At 47.4% G+C, this 18,447-nt stretch overlaps 2 protein-coding genes across 6 annotated transcripts in view; one reads left to right on the top strand and one right to left on the bottom strand.

Moving 5' to 3' along the window:
* Positions 1-342: 342 nt before the first annotated feature.
* LOC118370004 (palmitoyltransferase ZDHHC23-B-like) lies at positions 343-8,931 on the top strand. 5 transcript variants are annotated; one of them, XM_035754775.1, is made up of 5 exons: positions 343-433; positions 2,084-2,257; positions 2,370-3,062; positions 4,649-4,816; positions 6,261-8,931. In XM_035754775.1, exons 1-5 carry the CDS (start codon positions 405-407, stop codon positions 6,532-6,534), a joined length of 1,338 nt encoding a protein of 445 aa, XP_035610668.1. In that variant the 5' UTR covers positions 343-404; the 3' UTR covers positions 6,535-8,931. The 5 variants fall into 5 exon arrangements, with proteins under 5 accessions (XP_035610668.1, XP_035610682.1, XP_035610653.1 ...); XM_035754789.2 differs by lacking the exon at positions 343-433 and adding an exon at positions 676-844; XM_035754760.1 differs by lacking the exon at positions 343-433 and adding an exon at positions 851-1,032.
* A 146-nt stretch (positions 8,932-9,077) lies between these two features.
* Positions 9,078-18,447, bottom strand: part of LOC118369994 (coiled-coil domain-containing protein 191) — a 34,021-nt gene continuing 24,651 nt past the window's right edge. Inside the window, exons 16-18 of the mRNA XM_052502729.1 lie at positions 14,296-14,448; positions 9,860-10,014; positions 9,078-9,345 (exon numbers count right to left, since the gene is read on the bottom strand). Coding sequence (XP_052358689.1) covers positions 9,177-9,345; positions 9,860-10,014; positions 14,296-14,448 — 477 coding nt within the window. The 3' untranslated portion in view covers positions 9,078-9,176. The remainder of the gene's footprint in view (positions 9,346-9,859; positions 10,015-14,295; positions 14,449-18,447) is intronic.

Raw genomic sequence — 18,447 nt, 5'->3', positions numbered from 1 at the left:
CTGGGGAGGGTACATAACAGGATTTACTAACCACATGTGAGAGTGCGTTAGGAGTTACTTCACTTTGGTGAAATACCACCCATGCATTTGTGCTGGCAGTCTGAAGGTGGGTGGTTCGTTAGTATTGGTCTCTTGGGACCAGGTTTGGGTCCATGCACAGATATACAACCCCCCCGTGTTTCGATTGTCCGTGAAGTATTTGTACCAGCTCCAGAAGTCTGATGCTGTATATTCCGTAACTGTAGTTGAGCTAAGTCCTTAAAAAGGTCGTCTACGAGAGATGAAGTAAACCGCATGGTGTCTGTTCTCTGCTGTTTTGGCTAAAAGCGTGAAACGTGCATTTGCGCAGATATGGTGTGTGAGTGAAATCTTGCATCTCAATATCTGGGGTGCTGCTAGAGGCAATGTCATTTGCTAAGTCTACCTTTAATGTGTAAGAACACCCACTGTCTTTCAAATGAATATGCATCATTATTGTGGCTGTTGAAATCAACTTCGTTAGAGACAAGTGCTTAATTTACAGCGGCCGTAGCTCTCCAGTTGATAGGTTACATTTAGCCAAACACTTATCTTTGACCTTTGAAGAAACAACTTGACGTTGGACCCAAAAAGCTTGCAAGTTAGCCTATAATAGGCTTAATGTTTGCTTATTTCATTGAACATGGGATTGTTGATAGGACTACCTTGTCTTGATGCGCATTGGCAAAAGTTCACCTACGGAAAGGAAAGGGTTACTCCCTGTATTGACGTCAGAAGTCTGAGGGAGAAAGACACTTGCCCTGCTGCTCTGTAAACAGGAGAGGCAGGCTTGTCTGATAAGATTACACCAGCGACAGAGGAGGAGGTATATTTGAAGACCTCACTTTTCATACAAAACATACCATCGGAGATGAGCAGCCTTTTGAAAGGGTTAAATGGAGCGACTATAGGGTTCCGGTGCTTTCCGTGGCACAATAGTATCGCGCGGTCTTTTATGTCGGAAGGGAGACGACAAATACTGTACCTTGTTGGATTGACAACACTGTTGGGCAGGTAGCCTAAACCAGTTTCATATCTAGGCTACATTCAGTTGAACACGTTTAGACGTGCGGTTGCGAACACCGTTGTCTGTGGCCACTGTCCAGTCTGTCATTTCCGCGACAGTTCAGTAAGCAGTTTCTAATGTAGCCCAGCCTACAGTTTTTGTAAGGAAGTAGCACATATGATTCGTTTTCAGCAAACTACACGAATACTGGTAGGTTATGCTATTACCCATTCCACGTGACATGTTTGTAGTTAACGATAGGGTTATTAAGTATAGAGTCAAATGGTAACCGCTAATCTTGACGCATGTAACGATACTTCGTATCAACTTTCAAGACGGTGACATTTTAACCAGGGCTTTAGGGTTAAGGCAGACAATCGTCTGCTACAGCATTCAGATAGGCTACATTCGATCGGGGAGGCGAAAAAAGCTAAGTCTATATGCATTCACTATTCCCTGGGTTAACTGAGGGGGAAAAAACATGGGCTTTATTTTCTAGGAACTTTTTAACAATTGAGGAAGGAAAGGCATTTTTTTACTCCACTGGCTGTTCTCTTGGCCAGAGCGGATGTGACATTTGATACGCACAAGTCTTCACGGACTGGCTGGCAGAAACACCAGTCTGTCGCCCCGCTGAGAGCCCATATCGGTAGCAGTGACCTCTGCGTAAAAGCGCATTGGAGACCACCGAGAAATAAACCACTCCCGTCTCCGGTTCGGATTTTCAATGACAGCCAATGCCACAGAGCTAATACGGAAGCCCCCTACACGTTCCTCTCGCCTCCCTCATTTGCAAGACTTCTCAGAGATATATACTAATGGTTCATTGGACAACAGAGCCGCGGGAAATAGGGGTGCTGCCCCATGAAAAACTGCACTGGGCCTATATTAGTGGACCGATATAGGAGTCAGAATGATTTGTCAGTATTCAGCCATGATTACTACAAGTTTAGATAGCTGGCTCGACTAACTACCAATCTAAAAATGATGACCGCCATGAGAATAGGACACGCACACACCACTCATCTCCATCCCTTCCTGTTGGCTCGTTCCCCACAGGAGACTGATCACTTTCCAGGCTCCCTGGCTGTCCGTCATGAAGAAGCGAGCCAATAAGGCGTTGGAGCAGGATGAGCCTCTGTGCTGCTGTGAGTATGTGGACCGTCAGGGGACGAGGAGCCATGTGGCAGCCTGCTGCTGTGACTGTGAGGACCTGGATGATGCCTGTGACAGGTGAGAGAGTGGCTTACCCATCTACGGCCAGTTACCTTCACACTCTTAGCTAATGGTTCTTCATCCAGTTTGGTATCACATCAGAAAGTGAATGTCTGCTTCTCTCCCTCAGATGGTTGAAAAAAGAGCCCCAGAAGGCCAACTCACTGTCCCATCTGGTTACTGTGATGACCGACCGCCTCCGTGTTCCCTGGTTCTGGGGTGGAGCCCGGCGTGTCGACCTATCGGTGCTCCCCCCACTGCTCCTACTTCCTGTCCTCCTACACGTCGCAGCCCTTCACTTCCTGTTGGGTATAGTTGTTCTGACTGCTCTACCGGTCCTGGTTCTATGGTACTACTATGTCACCCACCGTAAGAAGGGCCGGACCCTGTTCTTCCTCAGCCTGGCCCTGTTCTCCCTGGGCTACATGTACTACCTCTTCCTCACCGAGATCTTCCCCAGGGGGGATGTAGGGCTGACCCAGTTGGGCACAGTGACCTTGGGGGTGGCCCTGACTCTGGCCGCCCTTGTCCACACCAAGAGAGAACCTCGCTACGTATGGCCACACCCGGCTTACGTCCACAGCACAGTGACCTATCACAGCCCTCCACCGGACAGAGACCCCGGCCACAACGGGGTCGGGCAGGAAGTAATGCTTGCCAATCAGGGTAGTGGGTTGGAGCAGCAGGGCCAGGGGGTGGAGCAGATGGATAGTGGGCAGAGCAGGAACTGGTGCTCTGTGTGCAGGGTTTTGCGGCCCCCCAGGGCGGGACACTGCAGGATCTGTAACATCTGTGTCCTGAGGCTGGACCACCACTGTGTCTGGTGGGTCCCATTAAAACACCTCTGTCTGCCTGGACACACAGGAGGCTCATCTGTCAATTATTACACAGCCACGTCAAAGCAATGTCTCCGCAGTGTCATGCCAGACCTAAGAAGCGATGTCTCAGCAATTATCAGTGACATTCTCTTGTCTCTGTCATCAGCCATAGGCCTGTGTGTCTGAGAAACTCACTGATCTGTAACACACACACAATCGTGCAAAAAAAATAACCTTCAAACCCTTTAGATGTGTGTGTGTTTGGTGTAATCATGGGTTCTAAGTACATCTTACAGTTGAAGTCAGAAGTTTACATACACCTTAGCCAAATACATTTAAACTGTTTTTCGCAATTCCTGACATTTAAGGTCAGTTAAGATCACCATTTTATTTTAAGAATGAAATGTCAGAATAATAGTAGAGGGAATGATCTATTTAAACTGTTATTTCTTTCATCACATTCCCAGTGGATCAGAAGTTCACGCACTCAATTAGTAGTTGGTAGCATTGCCTTTAAATTGTTTAACTTGGGCCAAACATTTAGGGTAGTCTTCCACAAGCTTCCCACAATAAGTTGGGTGAATTTTGGCACATTCCTCCTGACAGAGCTGGTGTAAATGAGTCAGGTTTGTAGGCCTCCATGATCACACACGCTTTTTCAGTTCTGCCCACACATTTTCTATAGGATTAAGGTCAGGGCTTTGTGATGGCCACTCCAATACCTTGACTTTGCTGTCCTTAAGCCATTTTGCCACAACTTTGGAAGTATGCTTGAGGTCATTGTCCATTTGGAAGACCCATTTGCGACCAAGCTTAACGCGTCTCCATGATCACACACGTGATTGATTTGCACTTTTTGCACCAACGTACGTTCATCTCTAGGAGACAGAACGCGTCTCCTTCCTGAGCGGTATGACTGCTCCGTGGTCCCATGGTGTTTATATTTGCGTACTATTGTTTGTACAGATGAACGTGGTACTTTCAGGTGTTTGGAAATTGGTCCCAAGGATGAACCAGACTTGTGGAGGTCTACAATTATTTTTCTGAAGTCTTGGCTGATTTCTTTAGATTTTCCCATGATGTCAAGCAAAGAGGCACTGAGTTTGAAGGTAGGCCTTGAAGTACAGGTACACCTCCAATTGACTCAAATTATGTCAATTAGCCTATCAGAAGCTTCTAAAGCCATTAGATACATTTCTGGAATTTTCTAAGCTGTTTAAAGGCACAGTCAACTTGGTGTATGTAAACTTCTGACCCACTGGAATTGTGATACTGTGAATTATAAGTGAAATAAACGGTATGTAAACAAGTGTTGGAAAAATGACTTGTGTCATGCACAAAGTAGATGTCCTAACCGACTTGCCAAAACTATAGTTTGTTAACAATAAATTTGTGGAGTGGTTGAGACACGAGTTTTAATGACTCCAACCTAAGTGTATGTAAACTTCCAACTTCAACTGTACATTATCTAGCAGCAGGTGCTCTCATCCAAATTAGTCAGCGCTGTACTGTGTGTGGTGTAACCCAATGATCTTAGTACAGTGTATTGGCTGTCTGTGTCTGTGTGTGTGTCATGTCATCACTGTGGTAGGATAAACAGCTGTGTGGGCCAGTCCAATCACCGCAGCTTCCTGTTGACACTCCTCCTCTTCCTGCTGACCTCTCTGTATGGGATCAGTCTGGTACTGCGCAGCGTGTGTCCTCAACAGCACCTTGTCACCGCTCTGGTCTACTGCCCTGGCGTCTACAACCAGCACAGGTAACACACACCATACATAATGCACACACACAAGCTGTTACATGCTGACCAGACCGCACGCGTGCATGTCGATTTTGTCCACCCACACCAGATACGATCAGGAGACGCAGGTTGAAATATCATAACAAACTCTGAACCAATTATATTAATTTCTGGACAGGTCAAAAAGCATTAAATATTTATGGCAATTTAACCAGCTAGCTTGCTGTTGCTAGCTCATTTGTTCTGGTATATTAACATTGGGTGGCTATTTTACCTGAAATGCACAAGGTCCTCTACTCCGACAATTAATCCACAGATAAAAGGGTAAAAGATTGTTTTGAGTAATATCTCCTTCAGGATTCTTCTTTGGACTTTATATGGCGGTTGGCAACCAATGTTAGGTGCATTACCACAACCGACTGGAGTGTGGACCTCAGTTCATCTTTCAATCACACACGTGGGCATATGCTCCTAAAAACCAATGAGGAGATGGGAGAGGCAGAACTTGCAGCGCATCAAGCATCACAAATAGAACCAAGTTCTATTTTAGCGCCTGGCTACGTGGATGCTCTTTAACTCGCGTAAACAGTGTGGGTGCAATGATTGAATACCATGTATGTGTACATTTATTCTGCAACGCATGAGACGCGAGCGGTGTAGTCAGCATGTTCGGCATCAGAGGCTAAAATAAGGTGGTGTAGATCAATAGTGTCCTAAAATACCCACTGGCCGTAACCACGGTTTTAGTGAGGTCGGGGAGCGGGTTGAAAGTTGAAGCTCATTTACTGCATTTCTTTACAATTTAAACACTTTAAAATGCTATTTGGAGAACAGGAAACACAAGCAAAAATGACCCCAGCCATTATCACCTTGGCTGCTGTAGGCTCATTCACCACAGTCGAACATAACGAACAAACCACTTCGTAATTCCAATCCTGGTAACTCTAAGGGAACAAGTGTTTTTTATTTGCATCAAAGCAGTATTTTCTTTTGTCTGGGACACTTAAAGCTGTGATGTTTTTGAATAATTGGATATTTATAGGGGAAATGTAGGTTGATTCATTATATTTTCCCCTACCTGCCCTCCTACTGACCCAGATTTACAGAGCAGTTACTGTGGCTCAGCATGGCTTTGTTGTGTAAGGGTAAATGTGTGTTTGCTGATAATGCTTGTTTTGTTGTTATGTGTGTAGTGTAACTGCCATTTTGTCTCCCACTCAGCACTGTAATAAATGTTATGTTGCTCAGATTTGTATATGTATAGCCCCTTCCCTCCCCCATGAGTGTTTTGTAGGTCTGTGGAAACCAGATAGGCGGAATCTGTGTATTAAGGCTCCTCTTAGCCCATTGTTAACACATCTGGTTTCCAAAAATAGAGGGTTTGGGTTAGGGGCTAGAGATGGTTTTCAGGAATGTATGAGTCATGTCCTCTATTCAGTGTGTGTGTGTGTGTGTGTTCCAGCTCAGCACTGTGTTTCACCTGTGCGTGGTATAGCTGCATAGTGACTAGTGGACTACTACACCTGCTGGTCCTGCAGCTCATCAATGTCAGCTACAATGTGACAGAGAGAGAGGCGCGCACCGCTCTCCGAGACAAGACTGCCCACAGTCTCTACTGGGGCCTTGTCGTTGACACAGGAGTCTACTCACATGGTTTCCGTGGCAACTGGGCAGAGTTCCTGACCATGGGAGAAGGTCCGGACGCCCCCTGGCCCAGCCTCACTGACCTGGTGTAGCTGACCATTGGGGAAGGCCCGGACACCCCCTGGCCCAGCCTCACTGACCTGGTGTAGCTGACGATTGGAGAAGGCCCGGATACCCCCTGGCCCAGCCTCACTGACCTGGTGTAGCTGACGATTGGAGAAGGCCCGGATACCCCCTGGCCCAGCCTCACTGACCTGGGGTGCGTTCAACAAGGAAAATAGTTTGCGAACATTGGCTAATGTTAGCTAACATATTCCATTTGTTTTGTGTTAGCCACGACCATTCGCTAACAGTCAGAAGGTAGTGTGCGGTGAACGTAAGTGTCGGTTTCAGGTCTTAACTGCCGCTACAAAATCAAGTGGCAATGTAGACTTTCTACTATATTTAGTAGGAGTAGCTAAGTCATTTTCAGTTTGAATACTGTCGCTAAAAAGCCACAGAAAATCATTACAAAAAGTTTCACTGTAACATTTTGGAATATTTATTCAACTCAAATTGTTACTCTGGCTACATGTTCACCGCAAACAGAATCTTTGTTGAACTCTCCTCTGGTGTAGCTGAGCTGCTCAACAGCATAATGGCATCGTTACATGCTGACCAGACCGCTCGTGCGCGTATTGATTTTGTCCACCCACACCAGATGCGATCAGGACACGGAGATTGAAATATCAAGTAATCGCTCCTCCAGTTTTCAACTCTGGACTTTATATGGTGATTGGCAAACAACTTCAAGGTGCGTTACCACTACAGCTGAATCTCAGTTCATCTTTCAATCACCCAGTGGGTATATGCTCTTAAAAAACAATGAGGTGGGATTCATCAAGTGTCACAAATAGAACCAAGTTCTATTTTAGCACCTGGCTACGCGTACGCTCGCGAGCAGTGTGGGTGCGATGATTGAATAACATGTATGTGTACATTGATTTTGCGACGCAAGCGGTGTGGTCAGCATGTTAGAAGTCATTGATCAATTGGACGATCCAGGTAGAAGTTGCCTACAGATCTAGAGTCATCTCTTACCCTCATACAATCTGACTTTAACCGTTAGGGGGAAGTACATAAAACTGAGCGTAGATCAGTCTGGGGGGGAGGCAACTTCACCCAACTGTGTGATAGAGGCGTCACTACAGACCCTGGTTCGATCCCGGGCTGTATCACAACTGGCCATGATCGAGAGTCCCATAGGGCGGCGCACAATTGGCCCACCGTTGTAAATAAGAATTTGTTAACTGACTTGCCGGGTTAAATAAATGGAAATAAATATGGACAAGAGTTGGAGGATGTGGCTGCTGTACTATCTTTCACCACCAGATGGCAGCATATCTCCACACCTCAGACTGTAAAGACATCTCCCTCTCTCCTGTTAATCAGTCTTCTACCTTGTCTGTCTGTATGTCCCCTCCCTATCTATTATGTCTTTCTGTTCTCCCCAGTCAGTCTTTCTGTCCTCTCCTTCCCTATTCTGTCTGGGACTGGGAGGGAGGCCGAGCCAGTCTGAAATCACAAGCCTTTGTTAAGGTGTCACAGTGATCGGTTCTGTTGTGAAGTAGCGCCCCCCACAATACCGTCCCTGAACCATAGGCTACAATAACACACAACCACTTCTGTTAACTTTACTGACTGACAGCCTCAATCAAATCTCACCATCTCTACCCCTCTCTCTCTCTCCCTGACCTTTTCTCCCATTCTAGTGCTGCAATTGCTCCGTGCACCTTTCATCCATCTCTCTCTCCATCGATCTGTCTCACGCTCCCTCTCTCTCTTCATTTTCCTCGCGCAATCTCTTTCCAGGGTCCTTCTACCATTCTCTCGCTCTCTCCCTCCTTAGTTGAAGTACCTTTGATGGGAGAGGTGACCAAACCACATGACCAAAATAAAATGAAGCCCTAGACGTTCCTTTCAACACTGATTAACACTCCTCAAGAAAGGAACAGCTGTTGTCGCTATATGTTATTTTTATGTACAACAGTTCCTGTGAGCTTCAGAAGGAAACATAGGTTATGGGTATTTATCAAACCGCATCGTGTTGATACATCCCTGTGAAGATGAAGTGTTGTTGCATTAAACATCACATTTACATTTGAGTCATTTGCAATTAGGATAAAGTGCCTTGCTCAAGGGAACATTGATTTTTCACCTAGTCAGCACAGGGATTCACACCAGCAACCTTTCAGTTACTGGCCCAAAGCCCTTTTACATGTTCTGGCTCAGCTGAAAGCACCATGCTCTACCAACCGCTACACAGGACTTAAGAGAATAAAACAACAAAAGCACAGAGTTGTGGGAGAACAACTTCGACAGACTACCCACAGTGAGAATCGTTCATGGTGATATGAAAAACATTATGCTTTTTATTTTGTATGGCTTCAAGCTCTTGTCAAACTGCATCAAACTGTGACTTCAAAAATATTAAATAACCTGAATTTTAACTGCAATTTTAAAATGAGTCATTGCTGTTACAAAAGTTTCCAAACTGTCTTCATCAAAACTTGTATCCACCTTTCTCAGGTAATCGAAGGTAGACCAACAGCTGGTATGTGTGTGCTTGTTACAGCAGCAACTTAATTATCTGCTTTGGGTCCTATCCACTGATTTATCCTCTATACAAGTATCTCTGCCTGCCTGTCTGAGTGTACTGTACGTATGTCTACTGTACATGTGTGTGTCCTGTGGGTCACAGAGGGCCTTGTTCCCAGGTACAGTCCAGAGGAGAAGAGCAGAAGTCAGGGAGGACCTCTGCCACTCGGCGTCTCAGCTGCTCCCTCCTGGTCTCCCTCCCTCTCTCCTCACGCAGCCACCCCGGATACCGTCTCCAGGCTTGGAAACAGCTCCGCACCACCCGCCTGGGACAAGGACGGAGAGGAGAGAAACCAAGAGGGACAGACAGACATGCACACACAGGACAGAGAGGGGACAGAGAGAAGCAAACAGAACAACTTAGAAATCCCTTACAACAACAAGCGATTATACAGTCAGGTCCTACATATGGAGCATGTCTGCATCTTACACAGTAGGATCAGGTGGCTAGGACAGGTGTCATGTTTCTAGGACAGGTGTCATGTTTCTAGGACAGGTGTCATGTTTCTAGGACAGGTGTCATGTTTCTAGGACAGGTGTCATGTTTCTAGGACAGGTGTCATGTTTCTAGGACAGGTGTCATGTTTCTAGGACAGGTGTCATGTTTCTAGGACAGGTGTCATGTTTCTAGGACAGGTGTCATGTTTCTAGGACAGGTGTCATGTTTCTAGGACAGGTGTAATGTTTCTAGGACAGGTGTCATGTTTCTAGGACAGGTGTCATGTTTCTAGGACAGGTGTTATTGGTACAGGCAGTAAAGGCCCAGGTAAACACACCCACCTGGTACTGTGTTCCTGAGCCTGCTGCTCCCGATCCCAATCTGCCATCCTCTCCTGGGTCACGTGATCTAGCAGTCCAATCAGAGCCCTCTTCAGAGTATGCGTGCGCCAGAACCTCTCGGCCTGCCCTTCCAGAACCATGCAGTGATCCTTCAGCTGAGCCAGAACATGTAAAACAGAACGGGTCAGGCGTGGATAAGGGGTGGATAACAGATAAGGGGAGGATATCGGATAAGGGGTGGATAACGGATAAGGGGAGGATAACAGATAAGGGGTGGATAACGGATAAGGGGTGGATAACGGATAAGGGGAGGATAACGGATAAGGGGTGGATAACGGATAAGGGGAGGATAACAGATAAGGGGAGGATAACGGATAAGGGGTGGATAACGGATAAGGGGAGGATAACGGATAAGGGGTGGATAACGGATAAGGGGTGGATAACGGATAAGGGGTGGATAACGGATAAGGGGTGGATAACGGATAAGGGGTGGATAACGGATAAGGGGTGGATAACGGATAAGGGGTGGATAACAGATAAGGGGTGGATAACGGGTCAGGCGTGGATAACGGATAAGGGGTGGATAACGGATAAGGGGTGGATAACGGGTCAGGCGTGGATAACGGATAAGGGGTGGATAACGGGTCAGGCGTGGATAACGGGTCAGGGGTGGATAACGGGTCAGGTCTGGATAGTGGGTCAGGGGTGGATAACGGGTCAGGTCTGGATAGTGGGTCAGGGGTGGATAAGGGTCAGGTCTGGATAACAGGTCGGGTGGATAAGGGGTCAGGCCTGGATACAGTACACCGGCATGTCCATATCAATAGGGACTGATATACCAAAGACTGCCCACCCCATCGCTATTAAACTGAGATCAGTATTAAAATGTATTTATGTTGGGAAAATTACAGAGTGGCCATTTGTATGCCTCAGTCTCTATTTGTGTGAGAGTTTGTGTGTATGCTTCTATGTATAGCTAGAGAACGCCTGATATCTCCGGAGGGATAGGTTTCATTTTTGTCTTCATCTGTTGTCTAGTACTGTCTAGCTAGCTAGGGCCATCTACTTTAGGTGCTGCCTCTCCCCAGTAGCCTACTTGGTGTGTGAACTGCTCACTGCTCATAACTAGCAGATGATTGTTGACACATCAACCAGGATGAAGGGGCAGGGCAATTTGTGACTGTTGTTTTGGTAATCAGTGGCTGTATTGGAGGGGGAGAGGTTTCTCCTCTGCAAGGCAATCAGCAGTTAGTGTTAGTTCTTCAGTCGGCCCTGGTTTGTCAGCGGCGGTCATGTCAGTGGCAGTCTCATGGCCAAAACTAAGACTGCAGCCAAAACAATCCAGGCTGTATCACCACCGGCCATGATTGGGAGTCCTATAGCGCGGCATACAATTGGACCAGCGTCGTCCGGGTTGGGCCGGTGTAGGCCATCATTATAAGTAAGAATTTGTTCATAACGGACTTGCCTAGTTAAATAAAGGTTCAATTAAAAAAGACTGTTCTGCGGTGTTGTTCGAGGAAGGAAAGAAAGGCTCTACTCTTACTTGAGTATCTTACCTAGTTATTTTCAGAATAGTTCATTCTGCTCTTTTGTAGCTTTGTCAACTGTGTGTTATAATATGCCTGTTCACTCCTCTCCCTGTAGGTTTTACAGACTCTCCCCATCCCTTGGCTGCAGCCCTTGTAATTTAGTGTACCCTGCGCACACAACCCATGAGGTATTCCTTGTCTCCGGCAGGGTTTGGACCTGCTGATCTGCGGTCAAGAACGCTGTGTTCATCTTAGTCTATGCTGCCCTTATTGACCCAGACAGAGACCTGGATCACCCCAGAGAATACTACTACTCCAGCTTCTCTCTCTTCATCTGACCACTTGTTCTCGCATAGTCCGAGACCATCTGGTTGTTGTGGTGATGGCACAGGGCTACTCATTTTTCCTAAGTGGAGATTTTCTCTTTTCTCCCTCACTCACTCACTTGTCCATTTCTTCACTTGTCCACCTACTCGATCACCCATCAGGTGCCCTTAGAGAATTCCTCAATGAGCTTGACACCTTGATAAGCTCATTTCCTGACAATGGGCTCACCGCTCTTATTTGGCGACTTCAACGTCTGGCTTCGATTAATTTATTTCCACCTGTTTCTTTCCCCTCCTTGCCTCTTTTGACCTCACCCTTTCCCAGTCCCCTCAAACTCACAAGGCAGGCAATACGCTTGACCTCATCTATACTAGAGGCTGTTTGCCTACGGATCTAATGAAACACCCCTCCCCTCTACCTTCTCTTCTTCTGTATCTGCTGCTAAAGCCACTTTCTATCACTCTAAATGTAAAGCTTCTGCCTCAAACCTTAGGGAACTCTTATCCACCTTCTCTCTCCTTAATCGTCCACCCCCTACTCCTCCCTCTCTGCAGCTGACCACTTTGAAAAGAAGGTTGACGACATCCGCTCATCATTCACTCAGCCTATTGAGTCCACTGGTCCCACTCACACAGAACTACCCTACGCTTTGACCTCTTTCTCCCCTCTCTCTCCAGATGAAATACTGTGACTAGTGAGGTCTGGCCATCCGACATGCCAGCTCGACCCCATCCCAGACCATCTCTGGAGATCTTCAAGACCGGTTTCTCAACAAAGACTCCTCTTCTCTGCCAAAGCGGACTTTCTCTCCTCTGTTTTCATCCTCCTAGATCTATCTGCTGCCTTTGACCTTCTGAACCATCAGATCCTCCTCTACACCTTCTCACAACTGGGCATCTCAGACTCTGCATCCTACCTGGCAGACCGTTCCTACCAGGTGACGTGGAGAGGATCTGTGTCTGCACCACACTCCCACTACTGGTGTCCCCCAGGGCTCGGTTCTAGACCCTCTCCTCTTCTCTCTACACCAAGTCACTAGGCTCCGTCATATCCTCACATTGTATCTCCTATCAATGTTATGCAGATGACACTCAACTACTTTTCTCCTTCACTAAAATGTACTTTTTGGTCAAACAACCAATGTTTCTAAAACAAATGTATTACTAGTAAGAAGTAATGGGGTATTGCTTAATCATTAGGTGAGACAAATGTTCGTTCAGCTGCCACTTTAAGGGATGGGCCATTACCGTGGTAACTTGGTCAATTGTTTGTCTGTGATGAAAAAATCTCAGACTGCGACGTCTTCCTAGCAGCAGACAGTTGTCGCAGACTCAAACTAACATTGAACAACCTAGTGTGTGAATATAAAAGTCACACTTTAGTAGCCTTTCAGGTCAATTGGACCAACTTCTACATGTGGGCTTTGGATTGAAAAAAAAAACTGTTCCCAAATTCTCTGTAACCACCCACCAACATGGCTGGTGAAATAGACATTCTTACCCACCAATGACAAACTCTACCCACATTTGGCGGGTGTTCATTTCCCACCTTGCTTCTGACACACATCTCTGCGTGCCTGGCAGATATCTCGGCATGGATGGAGGCTCATCACCTCAAACTCAACAGAGCTGCTCTTCCTCCCGGGGAAGGCCTGCCTGCTCCAAGACCTCACCATCATGGTTGACAACTCTACAGGGTCCCCCTGCCGGAGTGCAAAAAACCTTGGCTTGACCCTGGACAACACCCTGTTGTTCTCTGCAAACACCAACGCAGTGACTCGCTCCTACAGATTCATGCTCTACAACATCTGTAGAGTACAACCCTACCTCACACAGGAAGCAGTGCAGGTCCTTATCCAGGCACTTGTCATCTCCCATCTGGACTACTGCAACTCGCTGTTGGCTGGGCTCCCCGCTTGTGCCATTAAACCCCTGCAAAACGCTGCAGCACACCTGGTGTTCAACCTTCCCAAGTTCTCTCATGTCAGCCCGCTCCTCCTCACACTCCACTGACTTCCAGTTGAAGCTCGCATCCACTACAAGACCATGGTGCTTACCTGCAGAACAGCAAGAGGAACTGCACCTTCCTACCTTCAGGCTATGGTCAAACCCTACACCCCAACCAGAGTACTCCGTTCTGTCACCTCAGGTCTCTTAGCCCTCCCACCCCTACGGGAGGGCAGCTCCTGCTCAGCCCAGTCCAAGTTCTTCTCTGTCCTGACACCCCAATGGTGGAACCAGCTTCCCCATGAATCTAGGACAGCAGAGTCCCTGCCCATCTTCATAAAACATCTGAAACGCTACCTCTCAAAGAGTATCTTAAATAATCCCACTGCACCCCCCTGAAAACCCACCCAAGAAACTTCCGTAAACTAACACTCACACTTGACTCTCTTCCCCCTTACTATTTCTGACTTTGTTGATAGCTACGTTATTGAGGAAACATTTACTTACAATGACTGAAATGTGGGTTTCCGACCTAGCTACTTAAGATGAATGCACTCACTGTAAGTCGCTCTGGACAAGCACGTCTGCTAAATGATGTGCGTTTGTGTGTGTGTGGTGTTCATACACTCACCCTTTTCCAGTTGCCCAGGCTCCTCCGGAGCAGGATGTGTTGATGCAGTTGGTCGGCAGAGGCCCATTTCTGAGCCAGGGACTCGCCTGCTATCTGCTGCCAGGACAGCGTGCACCGTCTCAGGAGAGACTGCCTGTGATGAGCACTGGCCAGCTGGAAGGGAATGAAAAGAATACTGCGTATGCATGCACACCTATTCACAGGTAACAAACAATGCCATGGTACAAAAGGATAAGGAACCTACATGCCATTGAGGCGGACATGGTGAACATATATTGACAAATTGACAGTACAATTTGACATTTATTTCCAACTCATGGTCTTTAAAGAAGATAGGACTTTGACCACAGGTAAATAAAGAGAATAGAGTTGTTGGGAGTCGAGGTAAGTTGTTGGGAGTCGAGGTACACCAGTAGCAGAATAGAACATGGAATGAGCTGTTCAGCTGCTCAAGATTGTATACAGTAAATTGGAAGTGAACATGTTGCTGAGCACAGGATTCTGCTGAGGGGAGGACATCTCATAATAATGGCCAGAAGGGAGTGAATGGAATGGCACCAAGCACATGTAAACTGTTTAATACCATTCCACCTATTCTGCTCCAGCCATTACCATGAGCCTGTCCTCCCCAATTAAGGTGCCGCCAATCTCCTGTACAGCTGAGATGTTACACCATCCATCTTAATGTCACTTGAACATCAATCATTCTTCTCCTCCAACCCCTCTTCTCACTTTCTTCCTGTACCCCTCTCCTCTAGCCTCTCTCTTCCTGTACCCCTCTCCTCTAGCCTCTCTCTCTTCCTGTACCCCTCTATTCTAGCCTCGCTATTCCTGTACTCCTCTCTTCTAGCCTCTCGCTCTTCCTGTACCCCTCTCTTCTAGCCTCTCTCTTCCTGTACCCCTCTCTTCTAGCCTCTCTCTTCCTGTACTCCTCTTTTCTAGCCTCTCTCTCTTCCTGTACCCCTCTCTTCTAGCCTCTCGCTCTTCCTGTACCCCTCTCTTCGAGCCTCTCTCTTCCTGTACCCCTCTCTTCTAGCCTCTCTCTCTTCCTGTACCCCTCTCCTCTAGCCTCTCTCTTCCTGTACCCCTCTCTTCTAGCCTCTCGCTCTTCCTGTACCCCTCTCTTCCAGCCTCTCTCTCTTCCTGTACCCCTCTCCTCTAGCCTCTTCCTGTACCCCTCTTCTAGCCTTTCTTCCTGTACCCCTCTCTTCTAGCCTCTCTTCCTGTACCCCTCTCTTCTAGCCTCTCTCTTCCGGTACCCCTCTCTTCTAGCCTCTCTCTCTTCCGGTACCCCTCTCTTCTAGCCTCTCTCTCTCTTCCTGTACCCCTCTTCTAGCCTCTCTCTCTTCCTGTACCCCTCTTCTAGCCTCTCTCTCTTCCTGTACCCCTCTCCTCTAGCCTCTCTCTTCCTGTACCCCTCTCATCTAGACTCTCTCTCTCTTCCTGTACCCCTCTCATCTAGACTCTCTCTCTCTTCCTGTACCCCTCTCATCTAGACTCTCTCTCTCTTCCTGTACCCCTCTCATCTAGACTCTCTCTCTCTTCCTGTACCCCTCTCATCTAGCCTCTCTCTCTTCCTGTACCCCTCTCCTCTAGCCTCTCTCTCTTCCTGTATCCCTCTCATCGAGCCTCTCTCTCTCTTCCTGTACCCCTCTCCTCGAGCCTCTCTCTCTCTCTTCCTGTACCCCTCTCCTCTAGCCTCTCTCTCTCTTCCTGTACCCCTCTCCTCTAGCCTCTCTCTTCCTGTACCCCTCATCTAGCATCTTTCCATCTCTCTGCCAGTTGAATTTGTCCTACTGGTTCTAACAAACAGGTAGTCAAGCAGGTGCTCATAAACAGAATACTGTAAACATAATTCCAGCTCTGAGCGTGATGTCTGTGATTAGGGTGTATGTGCATTTGGTTTAAGATGTTGTGTGTGTGTGTGCCATATTTCCATTGGAATTATGTGAGGGTTTGTTGGTATCTGAATCACACCTTTAAAACCTGTAGTTGTTTAGATAAATAGTCTATGTCTGTTTGTGTATTTGAGTGTAGCTGTGAATACATGAGTGTGTATTTCAGTGTAGTTGCGAATACATGAGTGTGTATTTGAGTGTAGCTGTGAATACTTGAGTGTAGCTGTGAATGCATGTGTAAGTGAGTGTAGCTGTGAATACATGTGTGTAAATGAGTGTAGCTGTGAATACATGTGTGTAAATGAGTGTAGCTGTGAATACATGTGTGTAAGTGAGTGTAGCTGTGAATACATGTGTGTAAGTGAGTGTAGCTGTGAATACATGTGTGTAAGTGAGTGTAGCTGTGAATACATGTGTGTAAGTGAGTGTAGCTGTGAATACATGTGTGTAAGTGAGTGTAGCTGTGAATACATGTGTGTAAGTGAGTGTAGCTGTGAATACATGTGTGTAAGTGAGTGTAGCTGTGAATACATGTGTGTAAGTGAGTGTATGTGTGTAAGTGAGTGTAGCTGTGAATACATGTGTGTAAGTGAGTGTAGCTGTAAATACATGTGTGTATTTTTATTTTACCCCTATTTCTCCCCAATTTTGTGGTATCCAATTGTTGTTGTTTTTTGTAGCTACTATCTTGTCTCATCGCGGGAGAGACGAAGGTTGAAAGTCATGCGTCCTCCGATACACAACCCAACCAAGCCAAACTGCTTCTAAACACAGCGCGCATCCAACCTGCACCAATGTGTCGGAGGAAACACTGTGCACCTGGCAACCTTGGTTACTGTGCACTGCGCCCGGCCCGCCACAGGAGTTGCTGGTGCGCGATGAGACAAGGATATCCCTACCGTCCAAGCCCTCCCTAACCCGGACGACGCTAGGCCAATTGTGCGTCGTCCCACGGACCTCCTGGTCGCGGCCGGTTGCGACAGAGCCTGGGCGTGAACCCAGGGTCTGGTGGCACAGCTGGCAGTGCCCTTAACCACTGCGCCACCTGGGAGGCCCTCTTCTGAGCTGAAAGGCTGAGGGAGACTGAGCCTCTTCTGAGCTCAGAGGTCCCCATGGACCAGAAGTGGGCAGCTGTCAGCTCAGTGCTCTATCAGGCAGCGGCCCACTCCATTGGCCACAGAGGTAGGAAACATCAGGACTGGTTCGATGAGAACTCGGACACCATCACAATCTTACTGGACAATATGCGCACAGGGCTACTCAACAGCCCTTCGCCAGCAATGGAGAGCATCACGCAAGGAAGTGCAAACACTGGTGTGCTCTGCCGAACAAAGGGTGGACGAATAAAGGCACAATCTCTACATCTCCACTAAAGCTATCAATGGTCCTAGAAGTTGCTCCATCACCCCCTGAAGACATGGTCTGACTCTCTTGAAGGACCAAAACTAGATCCTGTTGAGGTTCGGCTGACCATTTTGAAGCACTACTTAACCAGCGCTCTCCAACAGACCACTCCATCCTGGAGGAACTGCCTGTCCATCCACCCATTTCAAAACCTCAACCATTTGCCAACCTTCCAAGAGGTGTTATCAGCTCAAGAACAACATACAGCCATGCCTGTCCCCACCAACACACATACAGATTGAGACATACAGCCATGCCTGTCCCCACCAACAGACATACAGACTGAGACATACAGCCATGCCTGTCCCCACCAACACACATACAGACTGAGACATACAGCCATGCCTGTCCCCACCAACACACATACAGACTGAGACATACAGCCATGCCTGTCCCCACCAACACACATACAGATTGAGACATACAGCCATGCCTGTCCCCACCAACACACATACAGACTGAGACATACAGCCATGCCTGTCCCCACCAACACACATACAGACTGAGACATACAGCCATGCCTGTCCCCACCAACACACATACAGATTGAGACATACAGCCATGCCTGTCCCCACCAACACACATACAGACTGAGACATACAGCCATGCCTGTCCCCACCAACACACATACAGACTGAGACATACAGCCATGCCTGTCCCCACCAACACACATACAGACTGAGACATACAGCCATGCCTGTCCCCACCAACAGACATACAGACTGAGACATACAGCCATGCCTGTCCCCACCAACAGACATACAGACTGAGACATACAGCCATGCCTGTCCCCACCAACAGACATACAGACTGAGACATACAGCCATGCCTGTCCCCACCAACACACATA

This window comes from Oncorhynchus keta, chromosome 4, assembly GCF_023373465.1.
Source record: "Oncorhynchus keta strain PuntledgeMale-10-30-2019 chromosome 4, Oket_V2, whole genome shotgun sequence".
Taxonomy (NCBI): domain Eukaryota; kingdom Metazoa; phylum Chordata; class Actinopteri; order Salmoniformes; family Salmonidae; genus Oncorhynchus; species Oncorhynchus keta.
The sequence above is the reverse complement of the archived record's forward strand: the minus strand, read 5'-3'. Positions and strand labels throughout refer to the sequence as shown.

Excerpts from the sequence above, each read along its gene's own strand:
- LOC118370004 (XM_035754760.1), top strand. The coding sequence starts at position 890 with ATGAGCAGCCTTTTGAAAGGGTTAAATGGAGCGACTATAGGGTTCCGG. Across the intron at positions 2,258-2,369 it reads CTGGATGATGCCTGTGACAG|ATGGTTGAAAAAAGAGCCCC; the intron begins GTGAGAGAGTGG and ends TCTCTCCCTCAG. Across the intron at positions 4,817-6,260 it reads GGCGTCTACAACCAGCACAG|CTCAGCACTGTGTTTCACCT; the intron begins GTAACACACACC and ends TGTGTGTTCCAG.